The sequence below is a fragment of the Caenorhabditis elegans genome, chromosome I, assembly GCF_000002985.6.
Source record: "Caenorhabditis elegans chromosome I".
NCBI lineage: Eukaryota > Metazoa > Nematoda > Chromadorea > Rhabditida > Rhabditidae > Caenorhabditis > Caenorhabditis elegans.
In genome coordinates this window covers 7,134,420-7,149,544 of record NC_003279.8, presented here as the reverse complement: position 1 = coordinate 7,149,544, position 15,125 = coordinate 7,134,420, and the positions used below count along the sequence as shown (strand labels likewise).

Here is a 15,125-nt window from a genome sequence, read left to right as displayed (position 1 = left end):
TTGTCAATTGTTATCTAATGGGTGTCCCAATGTGTTCCCAAGTATTAATTGTTCTTATTTCCTGCGACCCATGAGTTTTGAAGCTGTAGTACTGTCATTTTCCAATTCAATTGAAGATCACATCGAGTAGATCTTGAAATGTTATTCACATTTCTTCAACTATCTGAAATAACTATACATTTCTTGTTTTAGAGACTAACAAATCATAATCCTTTTGCAAAAAGACAATATTTGTCAAATCTCTATTTATGACATTTGGGAAAATCTGTGAAAAATTTTCCAAAAGCCGGCTTTTGGGGTACTCGAGTATCCTTGAAAAGATGTACCAATCATTTAAACTGTCAACTGCTGATAAAGTTTGCGCTCGGTTCAAGTTTGCACGTTCGCAAAAAATTCAGTGCTCCCTGCAACAACCTTGATCTCTCCTCTCTCCCATATTTCCATTCCCACTGCTGCAGTCTCTTCTCTGTTTCCCGCGTCAATTATCACTGTGAGATCCCGAAGAGAGCTTTGCCGGGAAGAGTGCTGCTTCCGTTTGAGCAAATACTCCCTGCTTGGGCGCGAGCCGTTCCAACTAAAAAAACGGAACAAGGACACGGGCGGCGCACGCGCCCCGCGTGTGCCATGTTGAATATACATTTTAATAATGGAGAATTTTAAATTGAATAATATTCTTATGCCCATTGGCGCCAAATTTATGTAACTACACGTTTATCTCTTAACTTCGCAAGTCAAATATTTCGTTTTTATATGCCCATTTGCAACTGGCAAATGCATGATTAGGTCAGAGAACGTTCTGATAAGGGAACTTCGATTTCGCCTACTCGTTCAATATTGTGTTCACTGGACTGGAACGTTCAAGGCGAGAACATGAAGAAAATTGTGTGCGGGAATAGGTTTCGAGACTACCCAAAGACTTTTTAGTGCACTCCAAACTCAATAAATTGTTGCGAATCGCTCTTGGTCCTTCCGTTTGTGCTTTTTCTTATTTTTTTGTCCTTGAAATTTTAAAGAATCTTACATGTTAATGTTTTTAAAAAGGCAAATTATTGAGAGCTGTGCTGCATTTGAAATGTTAATTGCATGGAAATTGATTTTCAAACTACAACTTGAAAAATAATCCTATTTCATAAATTCAACCTTTTTTATTTAACATTAGAACAAAAAACACTGAGAAACTTTGATTTAGGCAATGTTGGGCACGTCTTAAAGATTTAAAACGTTTTCTTTGTTATTTTCGTTGCAAGTCGAGCGGTAGCTCATTTCCACAAAATTTGCATCTCCCAACAATGGTGCGCCTCTTCGATAGAGCGCATTTCAATTCTCTTAATTTAAAACAAAAAAAAATTTCCAATTAATTTTCATCATTTTTTAAAAATTAGTTCGCTTGAAAGCTGTTCAAACAAATTTGGTTTGCAACAAAACTCGTCTTCTCGTATCATCATTCTGTCGTTTCGCACGCGACAAGATAACACACTACGTTTCGGATAATCATTGCAGATGTGTTCGCTTATAAATTTATTTATAGAGGGAAATTCTCAAGTTGGGGAAAATTTTGAAACCAATGAAACATGTCTTTGTATTTCTCTATATTTCTACTAACAGCTGATCATTTGACTTTTCTCACTGAATTACTGGTGCAAAGAAGACACCGACTTCAGGCTGTAGCACTTTTCTCGTTCTCCCTTTTTCCTTCTATATCGTCTGCGTCTCCTCTTTACTTGTTCTCTTCTCTTCCCGGGGGTCGACTGATTCATCTGCGTCTCTCAATTCGAGCCCACTATTTTCGACGGATGGGGTCCCGTGAGAAGTGAAAGAGAATGAGTGAAAAGAGAGGGAAAAAACGTATATTGTCATATGGTCTTTTGTTTGGAATTCGCTCTTTTTGCCCAACTCGATTGACCTTAAAGTTTTCAATTGACATACTCTTCAATTGTTAAAATTAAAAAAAAATTTTTTTTTTTTCAGAATTATATCGGGGTCGATTGGAATCGAAATATATCTGAAAAAGAGGACAAGAATCAGGGACAAACTGGAGCCCCTTTGGCCGATTCTTGTCGTCGGTGAGTCATTTTTGTTCTGCTTTCGAAATATTGACACCGCCACCGGCTGACATTCCTACGTGTGTGTCTCATGTGGCTCATGTGATTCATGATTTTTTTTTTTGAGTTGAGCACACACATGGTTGGAACAAAAAAATACTGTAGACTATCTGGAATTAGAGGATAAGTTAACGAAATCTTTTTATTTTCAGAATTGTCCAATTGATCTCCCATTCGCATTATTCCTCATTCAACCGGCGACGACGACGACAATGGTCAGTTCCGGTGAGGAGCGAACAGCTGCAGGGAAGACACCTATTGGTGACGACGCGGCCAGCGATTCAGATGCAGATGGAGCTGAAGAGGTTTGTTTATTTTTAAATAAAAATTATGTAAAAAATCGAATGAAAAATCACGATGGCTTCATTTTTTCTTGTCTTAAATTCCAAAAAAAAAAGTTTCAATATATCGAATAAAACCGTTAAAAGGTTATAGAGTTTTTTAAAACTTTTTTTTAAATTTTGCCAAAAAAAAATTGAAAAAGTCTAATTTTTGAATTCCTGCGCACGGCCAATTTATTTTTTGGGTTATCAATTTTATTTACAGAAAAATTTCGTAAAATGTAACAAATCATGTTTAAACTCAATAACTAAAGAAAAACCAAATTAGTAAAGCCAGAAAATAAATAATGTCGAAACTAAGTTCATTTGGGCAGAAATTTAAAAAGCATTTAGTTCCGAAATAAGTGTGCAATTGAAAGAAAAAAAAATAAATTTAACATTATTTTTTTTCAGATATGATTTAAAATAATATATTTAATATACTTTTGAATTTATATTTTAAAGTAATTTTTGCGGTTTTTCAGATCTTAGAAGAGTCACCGGACAAACGATGGTCAAAACGAAGAGAACAAGTGAAACAGAGAGATGTACCCGGTATAGACGTCGCCTATCTTGCAATGGATAACGAAACTGGTGATTTTTTTAAATTTAAAAATATAACATCCTCAGCGTATTGAGTGTTCGTAAAAATAAAAAATTATTTTTCGTCCTGAAAAGTAAAATTTTTGTAAAGATCTCCAAAAATCACTTCTATATTTTTTGCATCATAATCACCAATATCATCATAAATATTTCAGGTAACGAAGTTGTCTGGAATGAAGTTCAATTTTCGGAAAGGAAAAACTTTCGAGCACAAGAGGAAAAAATCAACGCTGTATTCGATAATCTGACTCAATTAGTTCATACAAATCTAGTAAAGTTTCATAAATATTGGACAGATTCAAAGTCGGAAAAACCAAGGGTACGTTGATTTTCAAACTCGTATATATTTATTGTTTCTGTGGTGATGAGTTTCAAAAAAAATTTTTTTTTTGATTTTAAACCCGTAAAAACTTTGAGAAAGTTATATTGCACGGAAAATATTTAAAAAATGAAAACCCAAATTTTGTAAAAAAAAAGAAACAAAATACAACAAGCGGTTGAATTGCAAAAAGTGTTTTTTTAGCAAAAAAATCTCAAAATCCCATTGAAAACTATTTTTCGTCAAAAACCAAATATAAACCGGAAATGTCCACTTGTGCACAGTTTATTACAACAAAAGCATATTCTATATTCAAAGTGTCAGAAAAAAACTGCAGTTTGAAAAATTTCACAACAAGTACCGTACTTTTTGAAAAAACTGTGATTAGCTTAAAAGTTTTATGTTTTTTTCTTCCAATTTGTGAATAGGATAGAATGTTTGAAATAAAATATTCCGTTTTTTTTAGATAATATTCATCACAGAATATATGTCATCCGGTTCAATGTCAGCATTTCTTCAAAGAACACGAAAAGCCGGCTCATCACTTAGCATTAAGGTATAACTTATTGAGACATCTAACGTATTACTCATCTTCATAAATCAGCAATTGCAGGCTTGGAAAAAGTGGACGACGCAAATTTTGTCAGCATTAAACTACCTTCATTCATCGGATCCACCTATAATTCATGGAAATCTGACGTGTAATACGGTGTTTATTCAGCAAAATGGTCTCATAAAAATTGGATGTGGTGAGTTCCAGTTTTTTGCTGTAATTTTTATTCTGATAGATCAATTTGAAAAATTCACTGGTTACTGTAGAAAATATAGTGATAAAATGGTGAAAAATCACTGAAAAAACCGGATTTATTTTTTGAGCATATTTATTGTTTTCAATATTAAACAGAACGTTCAAAATTTCCAGTTTCATTAAACTTTCTCAATTTTTAGAAAAACTAGATCTACGATCTAGACAAAAAACAATTAAAATTAGAAAAAATTGTTATTGAGAAAACAGCGATTTATAAATTACATTAAAAAAATACAATTCTCAATTTCTTTGAAAAATTAGAAAAATGCTCTTGATACCTTTTTTATGTAGGAAAACCATGAAGAATACATATAAAATTATTGATAGATTCTTCTGTTCTTTCAGTGTTTAACTTTTAACTTTAATGTTTCATCTGGGTTTTTCACTTGTATTCTTCCATTTTTTTAATTTACTGGCATGCGAATTCTAAATTATTAAAATGTGTATTTCACATTTCCTTTTGTTTTTTGTTTTAACAATTTAGTGCGGAATGCACAATTTCGACTAAACACTGGTTTTTGAGATTTTACTTGATTTTTCAATGATCAGGATTCTCCTCAAACCTTATAAGTTTGATTTTTAGCTGGTCTTTTACGGGGGCTATTTTAAAGTTTATGTTTTTGTTTATGTTAATATATTAATGTTACTAGAGGGGTCTAGGCATGGGCGATTATATCTTTAAAATTAAAAATAATACGTCCGTTACCGTTATAATTTTACGATAAAAATTATTTATGATATGGATAACATAATAATCAATTGTTTCCCTATTTTCACATAATTGTTCAGGTATATCGATGTGTAAAGACGTCAGTGGACAAAACCTTCTTGGTGGGTATTCCATTTGAAACGAAAAAAGTCTGATTAAATGTCCCTAATCGGGGCTATTATCATTCTTTGTCTTGTAACTCTATTAGTGGTGTCGTTATCCAATTCCCGATCTATCATGTTTTGTACCTTGTGCATGTGTTTTTCTGCTTCTGACCTTTTTCCTGCTCACCCTTTCTCTATCGATTTAGTTTTGGATTTCCGACATGTGTTGGCAAGCTTTATGTGTTTTAAACCGAAAATTAGACCTAATCTTTATGACAGTTTGTAGAATATCTTCATAGAAATAAGAATTTAGTGAAAAGCTGTAGGACAGTTTTAAACTGAAAAAATATTATACGTACATTTTGGAATACTGGTAAGCAATAACGGGTGAAAACTAAAAAGATTAGATTTTCAGAAAATTATAGTATCTTTTGTTAACCAAATTATCACTTCCTTGTTTTCCATCGACTGACCAGTCAACGAAACCCCTCAACAAAGTTACACCTTACGAGCGGAACAAGTTTACTTGCAAAGGAGGGCTTAAATGATTTAAGTGTGCTATTTGCATCACAAAGTTACGCGCACATTGGCAATCGGCTCGCCAGGATACCGCCCGGTGATATGGTACAACTTGTTTGCTGATTAGATTTTCATCGTTTTGACGACCCGACTTTTCGCGGATCTTCGTTACCTCCTTTTACTCGGCACACTCCTTCAAAGTTATGTGCTCTATAGAGAAAGAGTACGAGTATAGTGTCGTCTCAGTGAAAGTATGTGCCCGATTTTCTTTATTTGTTGATTAGCGAGACGATTTGTTGCCGTTCCAACGAGTACCAGGTGCGCAGACGCCCCGGGATGTCCGTATGGATGGCAATCAGAGATTGAAAAATGAACTTGGACAAAGTGCAAAGTAATGCGGAAATGCAAGGAAAATCGGCTGAAGATGTATACATTATCTCGAGGAAATGTCTCTAAAATTAGAATATTTGGAAAAAAGTATCTACAAAACACATGAGCCTTATTGATGTTTTCAGTTTTTATCGATATCGTAGTAGTTTGTTATTAGCTGACAACGTAGTATTAAAATATAATCGTTATGATCTCTATTGAGGCTTGTTGTTGAACTTGTCAACTAACATCTCGCATTTCCCCCTCTCCTACTCTCTTCCTTCTCACACATCTTTTTTTGCATAAAATAACATTTTTACAGTCGCTCCGGATGCCATCAACCATCACGTGAAGACATGCCGAGAGAATATGAGATATATGCACTACATTGCTCCGGAATACGAAAGTAACATTAAATTTTGAAGAACTGATCTAATATCTGTTATGAAGTTTTAGACAATACTGAGCTTACGTCGGCAGCCGACATCTATTCATTTGGAATTTGTTCACTGGAAATTGCAGTAATCGGTGGACTTTCGGGATGTCAGAATGGAAGTTCAGAAGGACCAGTCACCGAAGATGTCATTGAAAAAGCGATTCGATCGTTGGAAGATCCGATGCAACAAGATTTTATACGACAATGCCTCAGAAAAGATCCAGCTGAACGGCCTTCAGCAAGAGAACTTTTATTTCATCAGATACTTTTTGAGGTACGTGGATGCCATAAGATTTGCCAAAAAAAAAGCAAAAATGTGAAGTACCGTCTGTGAAAAAATGGTTTGAAACTATTTTTCTATGGATCTGAAATTACTAAATGCAAGAGTAAAACTTTTATTTGAAATTTATTATTTACAGTAAAAAAATTGACTATATTTTTAAAAGGTTTTGCCATAACGACCAAAAACAATTCTTTACAAAATTTTTAGATTCTAATTATGTTAAAATTAATTTTATCTAAAGCCGATGTGTACTCTAACATATAAAATTTCTATTCATTTCTCAAAAACTCAATTTTTTTTAAAAATTTGGTATTCTGCCAAAAAAAAAACCTTTAAAAAATTCCAAGTGTGGTAGTTGTATACTTCGCGAGTCAAAAAATTTCAAATACAAATTTCAATGACATTTTTTTCTGAAGCATAATTACCAAAATTTCAGGTTCACTCATTAAAATTGCTCTCTGCGCACGCAATTGTCGACTCGAAAAAGTATGAAGATGTTTCGGAAAGTGCATTCCGAATAAAAGACAATGAAACAGTAAGTTGAATCCCCACATAGACTAATGCGTTCTAAAAGTTATCGGGTAAATGGCCATATGAGGAGTTCGTTTTGTTGTTACTCTTTCCCCCCTCCACAAAAGTAAATATTTGATTCGTCGGTCACTTTGTCGGCGCTTCTCGGTTATCTACACTACCTTTTGATCGAATACAGTGAACTAAGTACATTAATTTAAACTACATTGTTTTTCAGATTGCTGCAACGTCGAAATTAAGAGAGATGGCTTATTGCCAAGTGGCCGCATTTCAAGTTGATCTAGAAAAATTTCTCGATGATGTTCGAAATGGAATTTATCCATTAACTGCATTTGCACCACTTGCACATCAACCATCTACAACATTACGGGCATATTCGAATGTATGAGATACAGAAAGAACTTGTGTAAATCTATGAAAATTATAGAGTTTTCAGACTAATCCATCGACTTTGATCACTACGGATATATCTGCTCCTTCATCAACGCATCCTTCAGCCAACTCAACAATCACTGCAGAAACATCAGTTAATACTAGTTTACCTGGTCAATCATCACAGCCAAGTGGTACAACAACTAATACAAATGGACCATCTTCCATCGGTAAATCAGCAAGTCCTGAAGCAGTTGATAAGAAAATCGGTGAAGTTACGAGTACGGAATCAACGAGTAAAGTCGAAGTTGAAGTCAATGGAGCAAATGTTACAATAGGATCATCAAATGGGCGTGATGCTGGATCACCGACTCCGGAAGAAGAAGGAGAACCAAATGGGGAGAGAGATATGCGGTTAGAAAATAGACACATTTTGGAGATCAATGTGCATATTGAAAATGAGTACGTTTCTTTTCTTTCAAAGTATACTTCCTGAATCAGTTCACCCTTTCCTGATAGAATTTTAAATAAGACCCGAAATTTGATGATTCGGGTCTCGACACGAAAAATTTAATGTTAAATGCGAAAAGGCGCGCGCCTTTAAAGAGTACTGTAGTTTTAAAACGTATTTGCTTCGGAATTACAATAGACTTTTCATAGTTTTTTGATGAAAAGTTTAAATATTTAAAAAATAAATATAAAAGTACAACAATTTAAATTTGGACAAAACCAAGATAAAAACTATGAAATTTTGATGAAAATTTTGTAGAAGTTTGAACGAAAGTTACTAACTTTGTATATTATATATTTTTCAAATACATAAATATATTTTTATCGGAAAACTATGAAAATCGATGGAAATTCCGAAGCAACTAGATTTTAAAACTACAGTATTCTTTAAAGGCACCCACTTTTCTGAATTTGCGAAAACAATTGTCGTGTCGAGACCGGGTATCGTATATTAGAGGAAAAAAGTGCAAAGTTCGCATCTGATGAAACCTGATGTAATTATTTACATTAACAAATTAATTTTCAGAGAAATGTCAATTGTTCTTCTATTAGAAGATCAAATGCATCGGCAATTAACAACGTCGATCAACAAGGGTGACAATCCAGAAACTTTGACTGAAAATCTGATTACACACGGTTTTATGTGTCAGGTGAGTGACTTTGTTGGCGTTCTCCCTTAAACTTTTCTTCTCTTCGCTCACTCTAAGTGGAGAATGCAGAAAAGGATAATCTGCTGATAGAGAGACTCTTACGGCTTTCTCAACAAATAAGGACACCGGCAAACACACTGCACGTTGGATGATGGGGGGGGGGGGGGGTGACCTTTTTTTCTTGGTCTATCGAGTTGCTCATAATGATGCTTATCCTCTATAGCGCTAGCGCACGCTGATGGTCACTCGACACATAGCTAACAAACATGCGCGTTGAAAATGATAATATGAGAAGAAGAGAGAATAAACCAAACACTTCAAAAAACACATAAATATCAAAACTTTAATTTCAGCTGGATTCGGAAGGAGTCGAAAAAGCAATTGCAGTGGCTTTTGATATTCGTGCTGCTCGTATTGCAGAAGGTGTTCAGGAAGAGGAGAATGAAACATCAACGAGGTAAATTTCAAAATGAAGTTTTGAAAAACTTTTTAAAAATTAATTTTTCAGAGAGTCAAACTCTGAGGCTCCAATTGAAAACGGTACTTCAAGCTCGATAACGAATTCGGTAAAACCAATTGTTGATTCGGTTGCTCCTTCATCTCAAACACCAACAACAACAACATCTTCCTAGTCTTCAATTTCTGTTTCCAATCATCTCCATCCCTCCATCCCTCCCCACATCCCCGTATTATATTTCCTGTTACAGTTTTTCTCTGTTTTTGTCCAGTTTCCTCTTGTTCCTTTAACCATTTCTGGTGATTAGATGGGGATCTTTTTCTATTAACTCTTTTCTCTTTGAATAGTTCAATATGGGTCAATCGGTATGTCTAGGTTCTCTTATTCACTAACTGCGAGAGCTCTGTGCGCATTTGTTTACCGAGAATTAACCATTTCGATATTGTGAGAGAGATCGCGCTCAAGAAAGATGGGACGACAGTTCCGCCCAGGAAGTAATAGAGCAACGACTGGGCGGGTCTCGGAGCCACCGCCGTGAGCACCACCAAGTCCATAGTCGACGGGTTGACGGTGACTGTGTGCTGTATAGAGGTTTGTCTGTTCGTGTTGACTGACTCTCGGCCCCTTCTAAGATATTTGGTAGTGGTATTTGCGGTCGTGCGAAGAGACGACGGACACGGTCAAACGCCCGACAAATCGTTTGTCCCCCCACTCACTCCCCCCATTATTCCCTATTGATCACTGTGATATAGCAGTTTTCAACAAACGATAAGCGAGCACAATGCTTAAATTAGCGGCTCTGTTGCTGCTTGCCGCTATCGCGGTCCGTGCCCAACACGGAACCGTAGGACGGCCTTGTGAGGTCTCCACAGATTGCGGAACCGGAAATTATTGTGCTGGAAATAAGCGATGTGCCTGTCTGACGACATATGTCGAGATTGATTCTTATTGCTGGAGAAGTAAGTATTTGATAAAATAAAGAGAAACGAGATTACTGTAGATCCCCATACTGATCACCTTCCCCCATTCTCGCTGTGCTAGCTTCTCGCCTTCTCGCTTTCTAACTTTAATTCACATTCTTCTTGTCGTTTTCATCATTATTCATATTTCACGTACATTTGTGTATTCATGTTGAATGCATGCGTTTTTTCATGTTAGGCACTTTTCCGTTTTTCCCCTTCATAGTCCCATCAAACTTTCATTTCAATTCTTCGTTTCCTTTTTATCTATGTGAAAATGGCATCGAAAACGTCTAGATTCCCTACAACGATTCCCGTAACACGGGCTCCAAAATTTCTAGGTTTTTACCCGATATCCGCCGTGAGTTGCTCGGGTCGTGCCAACTTCTAAAATGAGATCTCTTGGCACAACGAACCGAAAACTCCCGGCGTCTTCGTTCCCCATCCAGTTTGTTCTCCTAAGCTCATATCGTGGCCCCATCCCTTTAGACTTTCTTCTTTGTTTCTCACAATCTATATTCTTTTTATTTTGGCAAATACTATGTATGGCATTTTAAATTGTGATTCTATGTATCTTCCAACGAATAATGCCATACAAAGAATTTAGTATCCTGATTCGTTTTATCTCGCGCTGTTATCCTCGTCTCCCGTGTTTTTAGTATACCCTAGGTCCTTCTATTTTCTTCTCTTGTCAAAACGAAACATCCAGAACCAACACGGATGCTCATCAACATTATTTTTTATTGTTTCGTTTCATTGCTTATCGTCGTCGTTTTGCTGGGTTGTTGTTCTCCATCCTGGCGGGTTGCTCTTTTAACTTTTTTCTCCTCATCCGATTTTAGTTGTCGTTTCTGCAAAATTTGAGTCACAAAAATGCCACCAGCGCAAGCACACACACATATATAAGCCTAACTTATTTTGCCACCGACTGCTTTTCTCTTATTTTCTCTTTTCTTACCTTCCTTGTGAACCATTTTCTTCTTTGATGCATAAATAAATTATGAATTGATTATTCACTTTCTCAATCTTTCAAACTAACACCTAAATCGTTTTTTTGGTACATCAGTAAACGTTTTTAAGCAATTTGACCCTTTATGATACAGTTTTTACGAAACAATTTGTAACAAACAAATGTTGAAAAGTGAGGATTTAAACTCAATAAACTCGTTTCGCACGAAAAATAAATTTCCAATTTTCCATTTCTTGAGTCATAAGTGAAAACTGCAATGTAGTTGAAATTTTTACTAATTTTCTTCAATTGAAATGAAATAATATATTTAGAAATCAATCCGGGAGAGTCTGGATGTACACAAAATCGACAATGTGAAGCCGTTTGGCCAGGTGCATACTGTAGATCAGGAGAATGTCGATGTGCCAACAATCAACCACCATTCCGTACTCGTGATGGTCTTGTGTGTCTCAACTATGGATTCTGTCCACTTAACGGAAATAATCCAAAGTTCCGCATTGAAAACCAAGTTCAACAGTGCTACGGAGGAGCCGATGCCACGTGTGAAGCTATTGGAGCTCTTTCATACGATTGTATTTGTGATTCTGATGATTGTACCGTCAACAATCCTATCAGTTTCTGTTGTCCATCACGTGCATTTGCTTGTATTCAACCACCAAATGAAGGATACACTCCACCAGGTGGTGGTACTACTTTGAATCATTGGTACCATGACCCAATTACCGGAGAATGTAGAGAGCTCAAATATCAAGGATACGGTGGAAATGCCAACAACTTCCAGACAAAGGATCATTGCGAGTCTTACTGTAAACAAAGTGAGTTTATATTTATTGAATGAAATTATATGGTTAATTTGCGATGTATACATATAGCCTCAATGAGCACAGTAGACTCAGTTTAATAGTCTATATGTGAATCGTCCTACCACCATGCCAATAGTGTGAGGTTGCTGACGGACACATAGAAAATTAACCGTGTTTAACAACTTCCAATTTGAAAAAGTCAAATTCTACTTTAAAATTAAAACTGTTCAGCCTGTAACCGCGGTCTTCCATTGTATCGTGACCGTACAACTGGAGTCAAACAAGAGCCAGTTTATTGTCAAGGAAATGACAATGGATGTAACAACCCGAACTATCAATGTACAACCATGGGAACTCTTCAACAATGTTGTCCAACTTACTGTAAGTTTATGAGAGTTTACCGAATTTTGATATTAAGAGAATAAAACCTTTGAATATTCAAGATGGTACTTATTAATTTAAATTTTTAGTGTTCATCTGCTCTCGAAATGGAGGAATTCCATCAGAAGTCTACAATACAGCCGGAGGTCTACCAACCGAATACTTTGATGTCGGAATCCCAGATGGTTCTGGAAACACTTCGCCAAGATTCTACTACGATTCGCGAGAAGGACGTTGTATTCAATTCTCGTATCTCGGACAGGGAGGAAACTTTAACAACTTCCTTTCTCAAGATCACTGTGAGAAATTCTGCTCAAGAAGTAAGGAAACTGTTTTCTTTGAAGAATTTTAACTTTAAACATGTATATTTCAGTTCTCTGTTCTGCTGGAGAACCACTCAAGGATTCATCTGGAGAACGCAACATGGAATGCTCACCAACTGGTTCTGGAGCCAACTCATGTCCATCTACTCACTCCTGTGAGTCTACTTCTGGCTCAACTACTTTCGGAGGAGTCTGTTGTCCACGTCCGCAGTACGTGTGCAAGTTGCCAAGAGAACAAGGTAACTGTGGAACATATTCCAATCGTTGGTGGTTCAATGCTAAAACCGGAAACTGCGAAGAGTTTATCTATTCTGGATGTCAAGGAAATGCTAATAACTTCGAAACGTACAAAGAATGCCAAGATTACTGTAGAGATGCTCGCAGTGAGCCACAATGTATTCAAGGAACCGCTCTTACTGATTCCAACGGAAACTTCATTATCTGTGGAGGATCTTCAGCTGCTTCTACCACCTGTCCAGCTAATCATTACTGTTATTATGATGGAACCACCTATGGATGTTGTCCAACTCAAGCTTACACTTGTTCATTGTCTTACAAATCTGGAGCATCTTGTGGACCAGCTGTCACTCGTTGGTATTATGATTCTACAACTAGAACTTGTCAGACATACTCTTTCAATGGTTGTGATGGAAACTCTAATAACTTTGCCACTCAACAAGATTGTAAGGATTACTGTAGAGTTGAATCATGTCCAGATGGAGGAGAAGTATGGAAGGAGCAGAATGGAGCAGCACGTGCTTGTACAACTAACCGACAATGCCCATCTACTCATTACTGTACACCAGTTACCACATGGACTGGAACCGTTTACCAAACAAAGAGTCTCTGCTGTCCATCAAAGAATTTCGTATGCTCTCAACCACGTGACGTCGGAGTTAGATGTTCTAGCACAAGAATCTCCAGATGGTACTTCAATGCTGATTCAAAGACATGCCAAACATTTGAATATAATGGATGTGAAGGAAATCGCAATAACTTTGCTTCTCAAAAGTCTTGTCAAAACTATTGTCTTTCGGAAGCCTGTCCACCAGGAACTGTTGTTGCCAAGGATGGAGATGGAAGCAGACTTGTTCAATGCTCAAATCCAGGTGGAAATGGAAGAGTTTCCGGTGGTTGTCCCGATGGTTACACTTGTTATTCTTCACCACTTCTTGATCAGAATGTTTGCTGCGGAGCTTCGACTGAACTTCAATGTTAGTTTTTTTAATTACAGCTTCTTAAACATACTTTTTATCTTTCAAAATTCCAAAAATTAATTTCCAGCTCTCTGCCCTGCTGCTTCAACTCCATTCATTTCTGCTCTCTCACTTCAACCAATGCAATGTACTCCAAATGTTGATGGAGCTTGCCCTGGAAACTTCTTCTGCTGGTTCTCAACTACAACAACATCAGTCAATGCTTTCTACTGCTGCAGATCCCCAGACTCTGTTGATACAGGATGTAAGTATCTTCGAGTTAACCCTCATAATTTAGTCATTTTCTTTTAGACTGCCCACCACAACTTGTTCCTGTACCAGGAGAAAACGGAGCCCAGTACAAATACTGCTCTCCATCAGCTCCACTCAATGACGCCATCCAGGGTTGTGGAGCCAACAGACATTGCCAATTCTCCACTAATTTGGAAAGATATATCTGTTGTGGACTTGAGTCAGATGTTCGATTGCCGAATGTTTGCCCACCACAACCAGCTAATTTGGTTCCAGTCGAGTTGGCTGGAAACTATAGGACGTGCAATCCGTAAGTGAAATTTGATTTGAAAAATTGAATGGTTTTCAATTTTGTATAATTTTAGATATGCTCGTGCTGGAACTCCACAATCTTGTCCAGACAACTCAGCATGTCTTTACACGGGCAATGACAATGGATTCATCTGTTGCAGAGTTCAGTTGGGAAATGGAAAGAGTTAAACAAGAGCTCCGGGGTTCACGACTTTGTTCTCTAAAATTTCTAAATTCTTTCATTTATTTTTTGATGTTTTTTCTTGACTTTTTCGCCATCTCATTCCCACGTACATGTGTATTCCCCACCAAACAAATAATTTTTCTGCATAACTTACACTGTACGGTTGTCTGTTTTTCCTCTATCAATTGTTCATTTTCCTCTCATTGTTTTTCCATGTAACTGGAAAAAATCGATGCCAAAAAGAGCCTGAAAATCAGAAATCTATATTTTCAAAGTTCTGTTTTGACGTCAATCGTATTGCTATTTTTAGCTATGTTTTGAGTTTTCTTCTTTTGAAATAAAACGAAATTTCCAATTCTAAGTTTCCCATTATGTGAAATCAGAAGGCTGCCATGTTTAAAGTGTAAAAAGTTATTATTGAAAAGTTAAAATATCAAGATGGTTAGAAGATCATACTCAACTCGTGAGCATTTTTCTTATCTAGAAATGTTCCACTTTTACTTTGCTCAAGTAGAACTCTACTGGGGGAAAATTACAGAAATCGAAAATTTTTTTTGGTGCCCGCGTTTCCTTTTTCAAGACTTCGTGTACGAATTCATTCGTTTTTTAAAATGAATTTAGATTTTTTAAATTAGGTGTTGATTCAAATGTTTTTGAGAAAAACGATAACCATC

At 36.3% G+C, this 15,125-nt stretch overlaps 2 protein-coding genes and 1 non-coding gene across 3 annotated transcripts; all 3 read left to right on the top strand.

Moving 5' to 3' along the window:
* The first annotated feature begins 1,966 nt into the window (after nucleotides 1-1,966).
* On the top strand, nucleotides 1,967-11,063 carry hpo-11 (Protein kinase domain-containing protein). The gene is made up of 14 exons (NM_059621.5): nucleotides 1,967-2,063; nucleotides 2,255-2,407; nucleotides 2,908-3,016; nucleotides 3,181-3,344; nucleotides 3,811-3,900; nucleotides 3,958-4,093; nucleotides 6,176-6,259; nucleotides 6,304-6,563; nucleotides 7,009-7,107; nucleotides 7,321-7,485; nucleotides 7,540-7,937; nucleotides 8,512-8,635; nucleotides 8,989-9,092; nucleotides 9,144-11,063. Exons 2-14 carry the CDS (start codon nucleotides 2,315-2,317, stop codon nucleotides 9,265-9,267), a joined length of 1,950 nt encoding a protein of 649 aa, NP_492022.3. The 5' UTR covers nucleotides 1,967-2,063; nucleotides 2,255-2,314; the 3' UTR covers nucleotides 9,268-11,063.
* On the top strand, nucleotides 9,572-14,807 carry K10D3.4 (BPTI/Kunitz inhibitor domain-containing protein). Its single transcript, NM_059619.6, has 8 exons — nucleotides 9,572-10,051; nucleotides 11,333-11,836; nucleotides 12,056-12,205; nucleotides 12,295-12,525; nucleotides 12,579-13,742; nucleotides 13,813-13,989; nucleotides 14,037-14,286; nucleotides 14,342-14,807. The coding sequence occupies exons 1-8, from the start codon at nucleotides 9,874-9,876 to the stop codon at nucleotides 14,454-14,456; spliced, it is 2,769 nt and encodes a 922-aa protein (NP_492020.1). The 5' UTR covers nucleotides 9,572-9,873; the 3' UTR covers nucleotides 14,457-14,807.
* On the top strand, nucleotides 10,161-10,485 carry K10D3.10. Its single transcript, NR_101576.1, has one exon. It is a non-coding gene; the product is annotated as a small nucleolar RNA K10D3.10 (small nucleolar RNA).
* Nucleotides 14,808-15,125: the final 318 nt, after the last annotated feature.